General features: G+C 41.6%; 1 protein-coding gene across 3 annotated transcripts in view; it reads right to left on the reverse strand.

Moving 5' to 3' along the window:
• SLF2 (SMC5-SMC6 complex localization factor 2) overlaps positions 1-20,760 on the reverse strand; it is a 62,447-nt gene that overhangs the window by 10,761 nt on the left and 30,926 nt on the right. For 2 of the 3 annotated variants that reach the window (XM_068197919.1, XM_068197921.1), the window contains exons 1-10: positions 17,272-17,509; positions 12,058-12,101; positions 11,425-11,579; positions 10,166-10,223; positions 8,338-9,470; positions 5,263-5,345; positions 4,183-4,293; positions 3,756-3,923; positions 1,696-1,798; positions 168-243 (exon numbers count right to left, since the gene is read on the reverse strand). In XM_068197919.1, the coding sequence (XP_068054020.1) occupies positions 168-243; positions 1,696-1,798; positions 3,756-3,923; positions 4,183-4,293; positions 5,263-5,345; positions 8,338-9,470; positions 10,166-10,223; positions 11,425-11,579; positions 12,058-12,101; positions 17,272-17,381 (2,041 nt within the window). In that variant the 5' untranslated portion in view covers positions 17,382-17,509. Of the gene's footprint in view, positions 1-167; positions 244-1,695; positions 1,799-3,755; positions 3,924-4,182; positions 4,294-5,262; positions 5,346-8,337; positions 9,471-10,165; positions 10,224-11,424; positions 11,580-12,057; positions 12,102-17,271; positions 17,510-20,760 lie in introns of those variants that run through there. The other variant, XM_068197920.1, reaches the window with a different exon arrangement.

Genomic DNA, 20,760 nt, shown 5'->3' on the forward strand with positions numbered 1-20,760 from the left:
AGCTCCCAGCATTTCTACATTACATTAGTAAAAATAGGGCCTAAATTCAAGTCAAAATCACCCAACAGAACTAGTGTCTTTTACTTCCTCACTAACACTTTTCTAAACTGAAGAGAGGAAAAGTGCTTTCACTCAGGTGGTCAGTTTTCCATCCTTCAAATACTTACAGGTTTTTAGTGATAGCTTCATCAATCTGTCTAAGATCTTGGTGGAAACACAATAGTCAGGATGAATAGACATCATCTGTGAAGAGAGAAGAAGCTATGCATCAAAAACCAAGCTGCATAATAACATCAGTCTTATTTTAATTAGAAAAAAATCCACATCAAACCAGAACAAAACTTCAAACACAAAACTTCCAACACCAAACTTCCCAGAGTAAAATCAGTAACAGATTAAAAAACAAACAAAAAAAAACTAACCCCAAAGCCTCTAAAGCAAGATACACCAATGAGAACAGAATACTGTGAACACTGATTATTTCAAGCAGTGCAAAAAATTATATGAATACTGTAAAGTTAATTATTTACAGTATCAGAATGCTGTAACCCCGTGTTGATTTATAAACAAGGTCTGAGGGTTAAGAGAATAGAAAGAATCACATACTCCTTTGGAACCTATTTGTATCTCAGATCAGATTGAGCTCCCTGAGCAGGAGTGAAGGCAACAGAGTCAACTACACCCTTTTCCAGTCACAGACAAGTTGGACATGTGCAATACTAAACCCAAACAATGAATTCTTAGTTTTTCACATAACTCTTAACTACAAAAACATTACTATGAAGCGCAGTTCAGGTTTCTTGGAGCACTTTACTGGCCCAACAAAAACTTCTTTTTCTCCCCCAAGTGCTGGACAGTTTCCTGCCCTGTAAGTGATCTCAATTGGCTCACACTTCCTCCTTATTAGTGGAACACCAGAGCTCAAGGAAAAGGGGAAAGCAATTTTTTAACTGGCTGGAGGGAAGGACATGGAAGAGCAAAATGTTTTGCTTTTGGCAAATGTAGAAAGCCAGTCAACAGACTGAAGCTGCAATTTCCCAGGTGGTCCAGATTTCTTTTTTGTTTCAGGTGCAATTAGCCTGTGGCAATTAATAACAGAATGGAGACTGGAGGGAGGCATTTTTATGAGTAACAGCACTGTGTAAATTCCTGGTGATTCAGACACTGAGACAGATCTCTTGAAAGGACAGGGTCACCACACTTCCTTTGAGAATGACTCCAGGCTTGTTCCTGAGCCATGAGCTACCTTTTCCAAATGAAAATTATCTGATAATGCTGGTATCACTGATGATTTAGATGATGATATACGTAGAAAATGGTACTTTTGCACTTTTACGTACTGCAGCATGATTTGTTTTTCTAAGAGTCAAAGGAAATAAGATTAGCATTTGCTCATGATTTGGCCCACAGCACCTCTCCTCACTTACTGTGTCCTTTTTCAATGCAGTAGCATATATGAACATGGACATGCAGCTTTGCATTCACTCAGTGTGGAGAAAAGGCTTTCAATTGTTTTACCCCTAATGACAATCAAAGTATTTCAGAAGGGATAACAAATCAAAACCGAGGGGGAAAAAATAATATCTGATTTAAAAGTTGGTAATGGAACAAATTCACAAACTTCTTCAACTGGCTTCCAGAAAAATGTTACACATGTACAGAGTTATGATAACTGCATGAATAGCACAGACTTACCTGGAACAGCCACTTCAGAATTGGTTTGGGACACAATGTATCATGGTAAGCAGAACTTAGAAAGCCATTAACAACTAAAAAAAGCTGCTGTGTTACACTAGAACTGTAAGAGAAAAATGGGGGCAAGGAAAGAGGATGAAAATTGATTAGTGGTTGCATTGTCACTTTCACAACAACAAAAGAACTTCTTCACCCCTCAGATCATGATCAACAGCAAAGGAAGATCTGAATATGCAAAACAGATGTTATGCTATTAGTTATAAAAAATGTCATAGTAATCAAGCCTTGATTTTTAAGAGCAATCAACTTTACAAATGTCCTTAAGAACAAATATCTTTCTCTCTATAAAGCCATACTACACAGTCTGGAAACATCTGCACTGTTAGGGAATAATAGTTTCAAACAAATACTGATTTACACTATTGTACTATGAACCACTATGCCTCACTACACAGACAGCTTGCTATGCTCAATGAGACTATTAAGTAAGATTTTTAACTGTCCAATGACTTTTACCAACATTTTCAGAATAAGAGAAAAAATATTGTTTTCAAAATTTTTAAACTTGCCTTTTAAATTAAGGGTCTGGAGAGCAAACTAATGCAATTAAAATCCCACAGCCTAATCTCACTGTGCAAATGTGTGGGGTGCAAACAGTAGCTGTTGGAATAACAAAGTGTGCCATTGCTATTACTGAATTAGTGGAGCTTTAGTCACCAGGATGAGTTCAGTTGGTCAGAGCAGGGTGCTGGTAACACCAACTTCATGGGTTTAAATCCCACATGGACCACTCCCTTAAGAGCTGGACTTGCTGATCCTTGTGGATCCCTTCCAACTCAGGATATTCTATGATTCTTCTTTAGAAAGTTAGGGATGGCATAAGCAGCTGAATTAAAGATATCCAATTTCTCACATACCTTTCTTTAGTCTCCTCTGTTCTCTCTATCTACTAAATCAGGTAACTCTGTCAAGAGATCTGTGTCCCAACTCGTACTTATACCCTGTGCCTGCCTGGTAAGACCTCCATGTGCCAACTGGGCAGCCAGTCCATGCCAGCAGTGCCAACTGGGCTGAATGCATAAGCAATTAAATCATAATTGCCTTCTGCAAGGGATGATCAGTTTAATTCTCATTCCTCCAGTAACTGATTTACAAGATGCTTTTGAAGCTCATACCCTTGTGATCTTCAAAACATTAATAGAAAGGCCTGAAGCCAAAGGAGTGTATCACAAATACCACTTCCTCAAGAGATGAAAAGTCATTCTCCTCCTCTTCACCCCCACAACCACACATACACATGTGTATAAAATCCTTTAAGAGCAACTGAATTCTCTCAGTTCCTCCAATGAGTGTTTGAAATAAAATACCAAACTAAATAACCAGAAATTTTCAGGATTTACACCTGTGGCATTAGGCAAGTATTTGTCCAGCTATTTGTAGTGTGACAGCTTCATAAATACAGAGCAGAAATGCCTGTGGGTTACAGAGCAGTTGTTTATGTACACACAGACACACTGGTGGCTCAGTGACTGAATCTAACAGATGTCAGAGATCCTGAGCCTCTGCAATCCCCATCAGATGGAGCCCCAAGCGCCAGGCCCATCCAGGATGGAAGCACTAAAAGTCTTTCAGCAGACATAATGTAACACTAGAAGGTCACAAATAGGTAACCACAGAGGTCTTTCAGTCTGCACATGGTTAAGCTTGTGTTCATTATAACATTTCACTTCTGCTTTTGTCTCCCACAAACTGGTAAGGTTATCAACGATAGCCCAGTGCAGCAGAAATATGGAAGAGTCCAGAAGAGCTGTTTTTCCTCATGTCTCATTTAAGAGGTTTTTCAAGAATTCCAGAGGAAGAAAGAAGGAAGCTTCAAATTACAAATTATTGTTCTGTAAAGCTAATCCAGAAAGGAAAATTCCAAGGAAAGGGAACTAGTCTTGCTTAGTTACTAAGACAGAGCTCATTTGCATGCAAAGATTAAACTGTACCTTAAAACTGCTAAAAATAACATGAAAATTGTTCAAGTAAACACAGTAAAGTGAAGAGCATATTCTTACTTCAGAAGCAGATATTCTATATGATTTTGAGGGACTAAGTGAAAATTCCTCAAGTCAAGGTCATGTTGAGTGAAGATTTTCCCAGCAGCTGATAAATCAAATAAATCTTCTCCAGGGTGTTTGTCAGGTATGACATAAGTTGCTACTGAAAATCTCTTTATAAACGCCCTGTAAAATTCAAAATTTCTTTTATCAATTCAAACACTGAGAAGCTATTTGCTGCTTCAGAAAGTTATTTGCAGGTAACAAATGTGAATGCTGAATTGTTACAATACAGTTGCACCGAAGGAAATCCACCCAACCCCAAAAGATTTTAATATGGTTCTCATTAAACATATTGACAATTGCTGGAAACGGAGAGAGGTTAGGGAGAAAAAGGCTAGAAAAGCAGAGGTCAAGATTTCATTGGTTTGGGAGTTGCAAGGACCTGTGTTCTTCCAAGAGATCATCTGCACTGGTATTGTCCTCTTTTTCTCCATCTGAAGCATTGTCCTCTCTTTCTATGTCTTCCTGTAACTGTTTCACTATTTCCTCTAACCTGAAATAACAGCAGCAGAGCATATCATCACCATTTAATATTTACAACAAAATCAACAGATTCCAAGCCCTGAATGTGAACCCTGGAGACAGGAGCCATTTACACAAGGCAAAACCATGTGAGACATTGCATCTGTGGAAAACCCAACCATCTTGCTATTCCAAGACACAAAGTGAGTGTTTCCCAGAACCTAATGAATTTCCAGCAGCACAATCAGCATTGGTTTGTCAGACACAAATACTCAACCAACTTCTGATAAAGTTTTTGTAATTGCACAAAACTTTCAATCTTGTGGCTGAATGTTTACTTTTTTCTAAGCACCAAACAAGTATTTTATTTGTTAAACACTATTAGTTACAGAAGTATCTGCTACTCCATGGGCAGTCAGCCCAGAGTTACCAGGGTCAAATTCTTTAATCAAAACAGTTAATCACTTAAGCAGTTAAACACATATACTCATCACCATCACTGGCCATTAGCACATAAACCACATTTCACTTCCTACACAAAAGATCTCTTGTAAGAATACTCATTAGTTCTGTTCACTGACCTGTGTAACTACTCAGACACCAATAGCCTGCGAATTTTGGCAACCAATACTGAGCTACAAATGCCTTTGAAAAAACTAGTACAGTCAGTCTACATAAATATTTCTATTTCATGCCTGACCAGCAGCTGCTAGCTGGCTCAGTGACCTAAAACGAAGACATCAGTAAATTTAGCCTGGCTCTTCAGGGGTAAACAGATGAATCACAAATCATTCCTTGTTGCCTGGAAGGAGCCTGTCATTCACCTTTTACCATTTAAGCAACACTTGTAGGTCCTGTCAGTTCAGTTGCATGTTGGTGGCATCAGCAGGTAAAACTTAGCTTGCTGATAATCAAACTCCATCAGTTCTGGGGAGACAAGGCAAATCCAAGCTTCTACAACACCATCCCGCATTTTTCAAACCAGCTTTAAGAAACAAACCTTCTAGATTCTTCTTTCTCCTTCAAGAGATGATCTATGCTGTTCACATATGACACCTTGCTTATAACAGGAGTTTTAGAAAGCTGTAAATTAAATAGTAAGACACTTTTAAAAATACCATAGGCCATCAATTCATTATTAGACAATAATCAAAAGAGAAACTTCTTCCAATTCTAATGATATTTTACATGCAGATATAAACCTAAAGGAGACCCTGCAAAACAGGATGATTGTCAGTTTAGGTTTCTCAGTCCCTTGACAATTTTACATAATGGTCAAATCTTTCTCAATGACTAATTCAGAAATAACTGCTTCACAGTGGATCTGAGCAGTGAAGCAAGTCTCTGCATGTCTGGGGCTGACCTTCAGCTAGCCTTCACAAAGAGCATTACCATCAGAAGCCTTTTACCTCACAACTCTGCTATTATCATCATCCACTGAGACCATGGGACTCCCCATTTTTGTACATGAGACAAGAACCTCCAAAAATTACTCAGTTCTTTTACTTTCAGAGTCCCTAGAGGGCAAAATTCCAGTGTTTGCTAAATGACTTCTAAATAAATCAAACAAAACAAAACTTCCAATCAAAATCCCAGTACAAAACCAAATTAAGGAGCTAATAAATAGAACAACAAAAAAAATTTTAACAAATTTTGCTAGTGGCTTGTTTTTCAGTAGCCAGTCTTTTATTCAGCTTGTAGCAGACAACAGATTTGAAAACTTTTATGGCCATGATTCCATTCTTTGGACAAGCATAGCTCTTCTGACACCACCCTGGTATTCAGTCAATCTCTTAAATGTAACAAGCAGCATGTCTTTGTGTGGGAAATCTGCAAGACTTCTTAGCTTATTTTATATTTGGTTAATATTTGCCAAGTAACTGTTGAACAAACAGGGAATCAAAACTTTATTCCAAGGTACACACACGCCTTTTCTTACAAGAGAAGAATGTGGGTACACACTAAAACCATGGTCATGGAAATGTTGGGACAGTTCTTAACTGTTTTGTCCAACTTGGCCATTAATTATATCAGGAACAGGCCAGCCAAATGTTGTGGTCACACACATGCCCCACAAGCATTTGCTGCATGCATTTATCAGGCTTAATCATTAATCAGGTAGTCATGTTGGCTGAGATTGTGAAATACACATGAAACCACACAAATCTGATCTGTAACACTCTTGATTACAGAATCATAAGAACAGACTAAATACTTATGGCTGCTCAACATCTGCCCGCAGAAGAGAGAATTTATACAGGTATTCTGCTGTTTGTTTTCCACTCTAGAAACTAGTGATGGGCTGACCCCAGCCAGCAGCTAAGCACCACACAGCTTGGTCATTTCCCCAGCCAGAGGTGCAGAGCAGTGAAAAGCGAGAAAAGCAAAATCAAGAGAATTCACGAGTTAAGATAACAGCAGTTTAGTAAGGGAAAAGGCATAAGCAAGACAAGAAGAAGCTATTCAAAGGCAGTCACTCAGCACCCCTGACAAGCAGAAGGATGCCCAACAATGGGCACTCTGAGTAATGGCTACATGCCAGACCAAATCCCCTCACTTGGTTTTTTGATTGCTGAGCATGACATCATGTGGCATGGAATAGATCCCTTTGGTCATCCAGGGTATGTTTTCCAGGCTCTGTTCCCTCCCAGCTTTTTGTCTGCTCTATGGGGCAGCATGGGAAGAAGACAAAACCTCGATGCTGTGCAAGCAGTGCTCCACAATAGGTAGAAGATTGATCTGTTATCAACACTGGTTTTGTCTGAAACATACAGCACCACACAGCTGTTATAAAGAAAATTAATTCCAACCCAGCCAGGCTCAGTACAAAATCTCTTTGTTTAAATACAGCCATTTCCAACCTGTACCAACTGTCAGGAATGCCACACTAAGACCTACTGCAGGACCTTCCCTATTAAAACATCATTTCACAATAAAACTTCAAAATCACTACCTATTTGACAAGCTCTTATTGAACAAATGAGCTAATTTTTAAAGACAAAGACCAATTCATCACCATAATACCCTGTACACAGGGATTCAAAGACACCATCTATCCCTTGTGATCAGAATTCACTCAACTTTTTGAAGTCCTAAAATACTTCCAACTTCCATGAAATACAGCCTCAAAGAAAACACCACGCTTACTCATACTCACTCCTCTGACAATCACTGTGTCAATGATATATGACTGGAGTCTAGCACACAGATCTCTAAATGTCTACATCAATTTCTTCCAGATAGCTTCAGCTCAAAAATCTTACCTGACTAGGAAAACAAACACATTGGACTGCACTCATTTTCTAAACATAGCCTCCTAATTTTGTGGGGGAAAAGCAAAAACAGAACTCCTAAAAACAACCAGAAGGCATAGAGTTAAATCAATCTGGCTGCACAAACCATCTTTCAGCCACTCCCAGGACAAGCACAGTAACAAGCAAATCCCTGCTCCAACTATACTGTAACTGTACAGCAGCACAAGACCCTTAAGCAAAGTAAGCAATTTTGCAGGAAAATAATTCTGAATTATCATGCATTATGAATAAGGGAGAAAATCATAGAAAAACACAACATGAAGCTGATTATATGTTATCTCATTATACTCTGCTATAGCTTTAATAGGTGTAATGAAACCAGCAAGAGGTGGCTGAGTGTTGGTACATTTTGACTAAAATTAATGTAAAGTAACTATTACCAATCAGTCACACACATCCTGGCTGAATACGTACTAGAAGACTACTGGACATCTAAGCTGCTGGAGCAGCTTGTCATCTGTTTATAAAACTGAGCTAAATAGCAGAAATTAGTTCTGTGGCACACCTGAACAAGTTGCTGTCTGCATGTGCCAGATGGAACAGGTGAGGTTGGAGGCAATTTGATTTTTGAGTATGAAATGTGTCCATTCACCTGGGCCTCTGTCTGTGTTTTGGTGGTATATACCTACTATATAAAATGTCATCTTCCTAAAATTTGAAATATGGGGTAATAAAAATAAATCTGTATTATTTTTCTTGCAAATATCACCTGTAAAAGGATACTTGAAAGAATGTGCTTTTCAGGTTTTTAGTCAACTCACATGAAGCTTCAGTAATGGAGTTACAGTGTCCTGAGAAACACTGTCAAAGGAGTCTTCCAGGGTTCTTGCCTGTGGTTTGAGACTTGAACTAAGCATCTTTTGCAGTGGCATTAATACTTCTTCATCATCATCATCATCTAAAATGGACTCCAAAAGGTCATCTTCGCTCTCAGAGCTGCTTTGCCATTTTCTGCTCATCTTGGACTTGTGTGTAAAATTCCTTTTAACTTCCAGTTCTCCTGAGGGTTGTGAAGACTTGTGGCTGCTGTCCACGAAAGACTCTTTCAAAGGCAATGAAGGGGGAACACTCTTACCAGTCTCTGAGGACAGTCCAAGTTTCCCAGAGATTTCCATTCTACAGGAATCAGGAGTAATTTCAGAAATCTCTTGGACTGTATTTGAAAAACTGTTGCTGGGTTGAATACTGTATCCTTTATTCCGTTCATGTCTTTCTGGTCTTTTATCTTGCTCTTTCCTAACATCCAATACCTGAGATAAGCCAGCAACCTGGAGAGGGGATTTCATGCCTTTTGTTTGTGTTAAGTGGTGAGGAGAAGGTAACACAGTACTTTTTTCCTGAGAAAAAGGAAGGGACTTTTCCAAGAAAAAGCATGAGTTAGCCAGCTGCAATTGATTCTCTTTGGTATCCACAACAGAAATGTGGTTATTTTTAGCAGGACTGTGTGCAGAATATGAAGATGACAAACCTACACTGGAGTAATTATTTTTCTCCTTTTCATTGCTCGAGTTGAGGAATTCCTCTGAAAGAGTCAAATCATGTCTAGACAGGGCAGCAGGCTCCTTGAGCTGCAGAACATCATCATGAGGAGACTTTAAAAAGATATTTTTTACAAAGCCACACCTCCAATTTTTGCATTTTGGTGATCTACTAAAAGCAGGGTCGTTTACTTCAGATTCATCTGAACTATCTACATCCACACTCATGGCAGCATGTTTTCTTTTCCCAGGAGAGTCTCTTGGTTTGGATAGCCCAAAGGACACCTTAAGGAAGTGCGAAGGAACACCTGGGCTCTTTGGTGCACCAGAGGCCATCTCAGCTGATGTTCTAAATGCATGTGGAGAGGATGCCTCATGTTCTAAAACCTGTGTTAGCCTTGCTTGAGATGGGTCATCTATGGAGTGTTGGAGAAAAAAATAAAACACCATTATCATGTTTAAAAAAAATCAAAATAGTAACAATAACTGTCTTTAAAAAGAAAACATGTAACAGCTTTCAATTTTAAAAACTAACTTCTGTTATTAAGTCAACAAGAACTAGAGCAGAAAAGAGTCTGATGAATTTCCACAGCCATAGACCCCCTTTTTTTTTTCCCTTTTTAAAGTTTATCTTCCTATTGACCTACCTCAAGCTTTTTAGATTCCATTCTACCACCCATAGAACAAAATTATGTGGTTAAAAGGTCAAAAAGTAAAAAAATACCAGCTCAACTTTAGTGGTGGGTTCAACAAGAATATTCTTTCTGGATTAAGCTGAAAGGCACAATTTATTAGCCACCACAGAAAATGTGAATTATCCAAAATGCAAGAGAAACCATAAAAAAAAATCTGGGATCAAGGTTTTAAGACAATGAAATATCACAAATTCTAATTAAGTTAAAATCAATGTGTTTTACACTAAAATCCTAAATTACTTTAAAAGCTCTTCAAACTTGCCATATACTAGAAATAATATTGACTATTCAGTAGCAATTATTGTTTTAGCAAAAGAAAATAGAAAACATAATTTCAAAGAAAAAAAAGCCATTAAGAAGAGACATGAAGTGATTAATTTGATTAATTAATTCTATATTAACAGCAATGCTCATACCTGAGTCAATCTCCCTTGAACCAAAAGGCATTATTTTTCTTAGATGGCATCCATTTCCCTAAAAATAAAGACAGAGGGAGAAAAAAACAGTTAATTGTATACTTTTAAAAACCAATGTTGAACCTAGCACAGACTTAGTTCCACACACTCCCAGAAATACGTTAATGGACCTCATTTCAAGACAAATTTTAAACACAGCTGCACAGATGTCTCCAGAACCCATACTATATTTTTTTTCTTCAGATTTAAAGTGATCTGAAATTAAATACTACATTTGTAATAGGACCACTCCCATCTCTACCTAAATACTGTGGCTTAAATGCATAAATCTGAACTGCTCTTAACTGCAACTTCTAAATAGCAGAAATTTGCCAGTCTGCTCCCTAAGCTACAAGAAACCACAAGATAAGGCATTTAAGATAAAGGCATCTTTTTCTACAAAATACAATTTCAAGTTACAATTTCTATTGCATTTCCATGCTTGCATCTAGCCCAGAATATCTCTCCTGCTTTTAAAACAAGATTTTTCACTAGTTGTAAAATGATTAAGAACCAGCTTACCCAATCATGACCTAAAATGTACAAAGGAATAGCAAAAGAACAAACTTGTGTTACATTTGAAAAAGGCAGCACCAAGAATCTGATCCTACCTTGTAAAATGTAAAAAAAATCTAAAAATTTTAAAATTAATATGCACAATGGGTCAGTGATTTCCACCTTTAATAACTCTTTTAAAAACACCTGATACAAAACATTTGTTCCTTAAAACGGCTTTAGGAGGATGTGGCTTAGATTGTTTCAATTTCTGCTTCTCCCATTCCCTTTCTCTGCAGAGAGCTTCCAGTGACAACCTAAATGCAGAATCAGTAGGAGAGAGGGGAAATCTGGGAATCAGAGATGTGGTGCTCACAGTGCCATTTTTCCAGCCCAGGCTTTTCAAATATCAGCTTCTGGAGGAGAAACCCATTTGTCAGAGTCTGAGCTGGAGTCTATGAGATCCATACAGTCATTCTTGTCTTCCCAACTATTTCCATAAGACAACGGTGCTCTCCTTACACCCAGACACTTCTCATTTCTTCCCTGCTCTGGCTGGGCAGCCTTTTCCTTTTTGGTCAAGGAATGCATCTGAGACCCTGCAGTAACGAGGAGTTTCTGAATCACAACTTTGGGTACAACGAACCCAGGGCGCTGCACACTCTGCCATTCTCTGACATGTTTGCACTGTCCTTTTCCTCAATTCTTTTCCAAAAGACACCTACCACAGGACTTATTTGGTGTTTGGTCTGGCATCTTTTCCTTCTGACCTTCTCTGGAGAAGAAGAATTCCTTTCAAAACCTTCAGTGCGTAAGACTGACAGTCCCATTCCTTCATCTTTTACATTTCCTTTGTCTGGTGAGGACAGCACAGTTCTGTCTTTATGGACATGGTCTAGGAGAAAAAAGACCAATTATTCACAAAAACTATATTGGGGAAAAAAAAAACAAAAGCAAAATAAAAAACTTTATTATAGTGTATTACTTGATATTTTCTCTCTCTCTCTCACATGTAATCCAAAATTAATTAACTTAACCATCCAGTTTTGCTACTGCCATGCAAAGAATCACATGATCCATGATGCAGCTTCAGTTGTTATAAACAATCTGGCTTAAGCATGAGACAGAACTTGAAATAATAATTACATCACTATTTAAAGAAATTAATTTAAACAGGAAATTGATATTTCCAGTTACATTATTAGAAGAAAATTAAATGTGCTCATTTTAACATATTTGGTAAGCTATACTCATTATGTTGCTGCTCCACAATGGAATGAGATTGGACTATCATTCTGCACACTTACATAATTAAAATTGATATGAATGTCTTCCACTTAGGAAAAAAACATACTTACCTTGACTTAAAACTGGCTTGAAGAACTCCGTAATCAACTGGTTTCTGAAGAGAAAACATAACTTTACCTTTATAAAGGAGCAATAACTAAATGCCCATTCAGTGAACGTTATATAATTAAAATACTCTAAATTACTTCTACAGATTTTATTTAATGCCAGCAGCTCTTATTTCTGATAAATCAGAAAAAGCATCATCATCGTTTTCACCTTCTAGCGTTCCCTCTGCTTGGCTAATGAAGTTAAACCTGGCAGTTTCCTCACTCAAACTGTTTTCTTTATAATCCCAGTTAATCTTAACCACCCTTCCACCTTAAACTAAACTTTCCTGAATGGGACTGACCTCACCTGCACCCAGTATTCTAGGAGAGACCGCACCAGCACACTACGTGATGACATGATGTCTTTTAACAACCTCCCCATGTCCACCGTCACTCTGAGCTGCTGACTCAAGACAGCATCTCACCCAGCTTCCAACAGAGACAGCAGCCTACAGCCACCGACAAAGTAATTATTAGCTTTAAATCAGAGGGGATTTTTTCTCTGGCAAGAACAAGTGGGACATGAGAACACCAGGGCATTCTCCACTGAAGAATATTGCTTCTAAAAATGGGCAGATTGGCTGAACAACAAATTACATCAGAATCTGTGAACTTGGTACCTTCCTCTTCCTCCACACAGCTTGCTAATGACTTTTAGGCTATACTGAGTGCTGGCTTTGGAAGTCTTGCAAAGTTCAAACAAAGTATTGATGGGAGAAAAATTGTTCACGCTGTTGCAAGAACGGCAGAGGTTGGTTCCAAGTTTTGTCCTCTTTCTGAACCTTCCAAGGCAAAGTTACATCGTTATTGCCTGAGCAACAGTGATAACCAAGGCAAAACCTACTTACTCCGGAAACTAAGCTAACATATTCAAGTATCCATAGATGACTGTGTGTCCAAAGATTCAGTAACCATTTTTGAAGTTTAGGCTCACTTGTACAAAATTAAATTAATTTGGATCTAATTTTGACTCTTTAAGTTTGTAACCATCATCAATGCATTTTCTGACACAGATATTGCATTGTTAGCACCTACAGAAATACAAAAAGCTGTTTATAATGCACTGATACTTCTTAAATCAGGACACTGGCAAGCACTGGTATTTGAAGATACTGTAACTCAGTGAAAAGTAACCTGAATCAGAATCTGTGAGTGCACAAAAATGGGTTTGTCTTAACAAAGAAAGCAGAGGAACTACTTGTCAGAGACTGGCTGCCTCCAGCTTGTCCCAGCTCAGTCTGACATAGGACAAAAATATGTGTGTTCTTCTCACGTGCCACAGCAACAGTGTTAAATTTTTGACACCAGGCTCTCAACTCCATTAGACAGATTTATTGGCACAAATCAATTACCTGGTGGTGGTGCCTCATAAAAGGAACAACAAACAGAAATCCCTGGGCAATCTGAACTACCCAGCAGTCCAGACCAATAGTGATTTTAGAGCCTGGGGTCTTGTCAGTCTTCATTGGTTCACTGTTTTGCTACCCAGTGGTGCTCCATGGTCATATTCACACCCTCTTGGGCTGTTTCAGGGGGAATTTCAGTTGGTTCTGTGGTCCATGCTGTAAATCCAGTTGTTACTGTTCACGTACCACAATTTATGGACTGTTCACTCCTGCTATTAATTTTAAAGTAATATTTAAGCCATTAACATTGTCTAGTCTAACAACTGTTAATGTTCAGGTTGTTAGCCCCAGGTTTTCCTATAATCCATCTCTGACTTACTCAACAGAGCCTTGCAGTTCAAGTGAAGTTCAACTCACAGCCTAACAACTCTTGCTACTTGCATCACTCAGCTACCTTCAAATAAGAGAAAAATTTCAGCACACAGGATCCCCGTATTTCAGTTCAGCAGAAGAACCAAAGACTTAAATGCAGGTTTATTCACTGTTATTGCTGCTGACTGATTTTTCTGCCCTAGACCTCCTTGCACTCCACACTGGCCTCACCTGCTCACAGCAAAGCCCTCTCCACCTCGCATTCCTCAGGACACACCCGGTGCTTGCTTGGATTGCTCTCAGGCTGCGAAATCATCCGGTGCCCAGAGCTTTCCACACTGTGTATCCTTCCAAACCCTTCCTATTTTCCTAACTAAGCGACTGTACTTCTTTCTTCCCCGTTAAAGCCCCATCTGCACACGAAGCACTGCTGGCAGGCCACATCTTGTCTTCAGTTACCACCCAGATTCCTCTCTGCACCTAAATCTTGAAGACAAACTGTGAGGAACAGAAATGTGAAAGGTCATTGACTCAAACAAGCAATATTGCTGAGGCCCAGGTTTGCACCCCGCGATGGAAGGGGAGAAGGAGGGGGTTTCTGTGCGTGGTGTTGAAACCCCTGATCTGCCCAGGACAGGACAGCACGTACACCCACCACTGGAGGATGACCACGACAAAACAAGCTGGGGCTTGAGCCAGATAAGGGACAAGGCCGGTAAGACACAGCTGCGGCAGAGGTGGGAAAATGCTTTGTATCACGCCAGTGTCCTCCCTTACACAACTGGCTCAGGTGTAAAACAACACCCCCTACCCAGGGGGAGGGACCGGGATAGTCACACTTCCACGGAAGGTATTTATCCCTTCTGGTATGGCATAGTGTGAGAAAACATGATGTGAGAAACACCCAAACGCCGGTCCAAGATGGGGTCATAAACCATCAAAGACCCCCCAAGTGCCTCCAGACTCATTTCTGGGGCCTTGCAACAGACAGTGTTAAATCCACCCCCTCCAAGGGAGGTACCTGGGCATTCCCACTGGAACATCCATTAACCCACTGAACTCTACGTTTTGAGGGCTTTCCACATCCCTGACTGATCAAGACTGCAAGTACCACTTGGACCAGCAGACATCGGAATTGCTACAATCAAGTCTTGTCACGGGATCCATGCTGGTGATATCTCTCTGCAATCTACTGCTATCCTTGCTTTTTCTTTCTTTTCATTTCTTTAAGTGGTGTTTTTATACTTTTATATTGTCATATTACTAGAGATAATAACCAAAATGGCTACATACCTCATCTCCATTGCAACCAAATTATCCTAAAACAAACCCTATGTGTGCATATATATAAACACCAGATATTCAGTGTTCTTTCTCTCTAATCTGCCCCAAGGGACCGATTAACAAGAACCTCAGTTACTCTGGCCTTCATGGACAGCTTGTAACAAAACCAAAACCAAGGCCTTCTGTCATCTCTGTCCTTGTTTCCACAGCCACTGATTCCAAATCACTGCTTAGGTCCTTCCCATATTGTTCTTTTTGCTGTCTTTTATTATAAATCCAAGAGCTTTGTAACAAAATTTCTGTTTATTCCATAATTATACAAAGCCTTGTACAAAACAACGGGGAATGAAGGCACTTCCCTTCTCCCTCAAGTTTAATTTGAATGAAGCGATGGCGAGTGATTTGTCTTAGGCAGCTTGTTTGGAAGTGCGTCTCCACCAATATTTTCTCCTCTGCATTTGTAACTCTGCTTTTTGGAGTGCCAGGGCTAGGAACTGTCCAGCCAAGGTTCTGTATTGTGTCTCAGACAAGGAAGTATACTAGAAACTTCAGACAAAAGCAAAGGGTGGGGAAAAGAAAAAAAGAAAGAATTCAATACAGGTACAAGGAAGAACTTAAAAAAGAACTGGGCCATCCAGCTTGCTTTTCACATACATATGAAAGTACAAAGAGAAATGTGATTTTCTATGTTAATGGGGCCATAACTGTTCACAAACCGTTCTCAGGACAATCTCCACCCTTTAGTAGGTTACTGTGCTTCACTCTTTTGCTAACGTGAAAATCACAGTTGTTTAATGTATCTTTCTGATCCACTATACAGTTCTGGTTAACACTTTTCAGCAATATATTTAAATTCAGCAAGACCTTTTATCCCAAATAAAAATTATCACACCATATTTTGTGAAATCTCAGCTCGACTGAGACACCAAGAAGACCACTAAAAATCCAAAAGAAAACATAAAGCCCATAAATACATTATCTCACCCGACCAAAGAAAAAAGCTGTGCAGCGAGGAGATGAACCTAAGAGACCTTCCAAAACTAAGGACACACCCTGCATGGAAGAGGGAAGGAAGAAATACTTTTGCTTGTCTTAAAAAACAACCCCCTGAGCATTTGGTAAAAGCAATTAATGTTTACAGCCACATCCGTGGTTATACCAGGCTGGATAAAAATATCCTTTTAAAAAGGTGTATTGGAAACACTAACAATAGCTCCGAGATAGCAAATTCCCATAACATAGGAATAAACTACAAAAAGCTACTACATCTTTGATGACATAGAGCATCTTGAAAAGCTCTGTAAAAAGAACAAAAAAAAAAAAAAATCACAACAGAACCACCCAAAACAGAAACTCACATGGAAAACCTCAGTCTTTTAGACAACTGCAACAAAACCGAAATTGCAGTTTCGTTTCACTTCCTTGGGCGAAAAGCAAGATTGAAAAAGTGAACTTTCACCCTGTCCCCTTCATTTAAATGCCAGTGCCATCAAAACAGAGGATCTGAACAAAGCAAGGTGCAACTAATAGCATAAGAAAATGATGACTTGTCTCATTCTGCAAAGAGCAACAGAGCAGCCTCTGAAAAATCTCAACTCTTTGGCAGAATTTTAATTTCCAGTTAGCAGACGAGTTGTCAAGTCTAAACCCACAGTCACTGACAGCCAGCGCTTTCCCTGGGCAGTCCTCCAGCACCGTTAGGCGCAGGTCCCGGCCGGAGCAGGTTCGCAAGCTGAACCGACAGCCGAAGCTCTCGGTTAGCGCCGAACCGCCGAAGCCGCCCGGCTCTCCGGGTGGGCCGGGTAACGCCAGGCCAGGAGCTGGGAGGGCACACGTGGGACGACCCCGGGATTCTGAAGGATGTGCTGGAAATGCCGGCCAGAACTTAGCTGGACGCTCCCTTCAGACTCTGGGACGCTGCCAGAGCCCTTGGCCAACGAGCAGCGGCACCACGTGCGGGTTCCGATGGCGAGGCCCCGGCCGGGCCCCTCGGCTCCCGGTGATGCTCCCGGTAACGCCCGCCGACCCGACCCCTGCCGCCCGCCCTGGGCAGCGCGGCGCACGCCGGCAGCAGAGGCTCGGTGCCCGCTAGGCGGGCTCGGTGCCCGGCGGCGACTGCGACCGCGACTGCGACCGCGACTGCGACCGCTGCTCTCCCGCGCCCCGCCCGTACCTGCAGTCCTGGGCCGCCTCTCTGCCCGCGGCCGCCGGCGTAACATGGCGGCGGGACATGGCGAAGGGAGGGCCCGGAGACGGCAGCCCCTCGCCGAGCGGTCGGGTCATGGCACGGGCGGCACGGCGGGGCCCGAGCGGCGCAGGGGAGCGGCCGCCCCCGGCAGCATCGCCAGGAGCGCGGCTCGAACGCCCAACATGGCCGGAACGCCCGGCGCGGCCGCAGGTCACGGCCGGGAGCTAACGGGCTCCGCTCTTCCTTTTTTCCAATGGGTTCAGACGCTGATTGGCTGAGCGGCTGCAGCTGCTGCGTCTCCCATTGGCTCCTTTCCGCCGGGGGCGGGACGGGCAGCCGGATCGTGGCTGTGATTGGCTGCCGGGGAGCGCAAGGCGGGAGCGCCGTTCCGCGTCCGAGGGAGGAAGGGTTGTTTGGCGCCTTGGTCTCGTGCCGGTCCGCCGCCCGCGCTGCCGCTCTCTGATTGGTGCGCTCGGGCGGCCCCGCCCCCTTGCTCGGCCCCGCCCCCCGCGCTCCGGGGCCGGGCCGCGGCTGCCGTGCGAGCCCTGCGGGCCCCGGAGCGCCCCCGAGCCGCGGGCTGCGCCGCCTGCCCTGCGGCGGGAACGAGAGCCCGGCTGCGCATCCGTCTCCAGAGCCGCGACACAAGGTGGGGTGTCCAAGGGACATTCTGGGCTCCGACATCGGGGAGGCTAAAACGTTGGAATGGGAGTAACTTTTCCAAAATCACCGCTAAGCCCTGCGCCTGCCCGTCCTCAGCCTGCTATGCAAGATTCTCTCTGTGCCTGGACTTCCCCCAGCAAAGGCATCCCGAGTGGAATCCCGTGTCCTGCACCACCGCCTGGCAAACATTTTGGACAAAATCTTGGACTAAGCAACCTGAAGAACCAGACCTGCCAGCTTAGAAAATGCCAGTACTGCTATGTGCAGTATTCTGTGTAAATTCACATATTTAGTCTGTAAAAAACAGCAATATCAAAAAGTTGCTTTAGCAGTTCAAAGCAGGCACTGCACAGATAGGAGATATTCCTTACACGTATGTATTGGGGTTTTTGTGTAGCACTTTGCCTAAGAGTGGAGATGACCAAAGCCACTGTTTTCCTGATGTTTTTCTTGGCTTCAGAAACACCAGGAGACAGCTGACTCGAATGGGAAGGAGTGATCCACCCCACTTCTCACACGCTACCTTAGGCCGGCCTAGGGAAAGGCTGCAAAGCAGAAGTAATGTAACACAGAAATGGAAGCACAGGACAAAATAAGAAAATGTTTTTTGAACACCTGAATATCTGAGTCTGCCCTGTGCTATGGACCTCACCCCCTTTCATTATACCCATCCCTCAGTCTGTGTTTCCAAAGCTTTGAGCCATGTCATTTCTGATCCCTTAAAGTCAGCCTCAAGAGCTTAAAACACTGGCTGCCATCACAACATGCACCTGGCTTCTTCCTTGCTTGAGCCACTCTGATACAAATCCTGCCCCCAGCTGCAAGCTCTCTGCCCCAGGGACCACCTATGTATTATGTTTTCTGGAGTGGATCTCACTGTTTGACAACACGCTTCTAGAGCCACAATGCACAACACTACAATAAATCCATGTTATGCTGGGTGTAACTTCCTTGAGCAACAAAGGAAGAACAGTTTGACTTGCTGTCATATAGATTTGTTTGAAAAAACAGTAGTTTATATATGAAGTACCACTAATAAAGTGTTAAAGTTTCATGCCCAATGTTATCCAGGAATTCCAAAAATATTTTTATAACACATTGAAAGAGCAGATGAAATTGAAGCCCTATAAACATTTGTCTTTCAATTTTAATACTTTAACCGTGGAAAATGGCAATAGATGTGAAGACATTTCTACAGTTAAGTCACCTGGAGTCGTAAGGAGTTTCTAAAAGACAGCCAAGGAGTTGGATACAGAGCAGCTTTGACAGAACATCCAATTCCAGCACTGGTGATGGCAAGGTGAAGCTGTTTATCATGGGAAGTAAGGAGGCAGAGGACTGTGAAACTCTCCTATAACTCTAAGTACAAGAATAAAAGCAAACACAAGCAGTGAGGCTGCAAAAGGAAGATTTTGCTAAGGAACCACAGAGAGTGACAGGTAAGAGCAAAGACTGGTATTGTCATAAGTTCCCCCCTTGAGATTAAGTGTTGTAAATTGCTTTTTCCCCGACACAGGACCCGGTCTGTGTGGAAACAGATCAACCAATATTTATTAGCATACCTTTTATTAAGTTGTTGTAGTCAACTTACTAACAGCAGATCATTATCCAGACAGTAAATTCAGTTATTCTATCGAGAGTCACACACATGCCATCCCGTCACTCATTGTTACCCAGGAGGGAAGGAAAGCTGATCACAGTGGTTTTCCCAGATACACACTGATGTGCCACTGGCTTCAGGTTCAATGCTCAGAAAGAGAAAGGAAATGTTTAAAGATTTTCATTGTTTTTCCTGGGAGAACACAGATACTGAAAATGCTGTGGAACTGCTGGAAGGGATAAAGCCCAGTCTCATGTGGAAGTGCTCTGATATGGGCAGCCATTATTCTTTGTGCTGCACATGTAAAGGGGACTGCTGAGCACTGTGCAGGTTGGGGGGTTTTAATTTTGAAACCAGAATAATGTTTTCTTTATATTTAGGCTGGTTTCCTCTGACTGAATCATACAGCTGAGCACACAGCCAGAAGCATGGCAGCACCTCACATGAACATGTCTGAGCCAAGCCCGTGTAAACTCATCAGGGTGATGTACTCTTCCAGGCACCTCCACGCTCAGCTTCCTGGCTGGGGCTGCCTCAGCTGCTCTTTGTTCCCTTCATCACCAATTTGCTGTGTGCTTTCGGCACAATTACACAAATTACAGCAGAGTTCAGATACAGACATTTACTTCCTGGCATTCCAGGTTTCCTTTCCTTCTATCTTTCTGGACAGTGTCTCCCTTTCTCACTAATTTCCAGATGTTATCAGATCAGATACTCCCTGCTGTGCTTTGCAGGAACCAATTTACACCTCCTTTACCAAGCAGACACTGATACCTTGACATGCAGCAAGACTAAACTTGGCTTTAGGTAAACATCTGGAGAGAATATTTATGGTACCACTTTCAATTGCAATAACAGTTTAATCAGTGGAGAGGGTTTGTATCTCAAGGTTGTGAAGTATGTGTGTTTTTCAGAGCCTGCTTCGCCCAGGGAATTGTAATGTGGAACTCAACTAGCACACCAGTTCCTTTTTTTGACTGGACAAAAGGCTGACAGCACTGCACTGATAAGTCAAGGGGACACAGTGTGTAGAAAATATCTGTCTGCACATAATAATTCTACTACATTAATAAACATTTACTAATCAGTACATAGTTTTCTCACTTTAACTAACACTAACGATTCTCCTGACACACATACCCATTCCCACAACCATTTTCATGGAAAACTTCAAATCAGTCTTGGTCAGTTAAATTCCATCTATTCTGTTACCT

This window comes from Anomalospiza imberbis, chromosome 8, assembly GCF_031753505.1.
Source record: "Anomalospiza imberbis isolate Cuckoo-Finch-1a 21T00152 chromosome 8, ASM3175350v1, whole genome shotgun sequence".
Classification (NCBI taxonomy): domain Eukaryota; kingdom Metazoa; phylum Chordata; class Aves; order Passeriformes; family Viduidae; genus Anomalospiza; species Anomalospiza imberbis.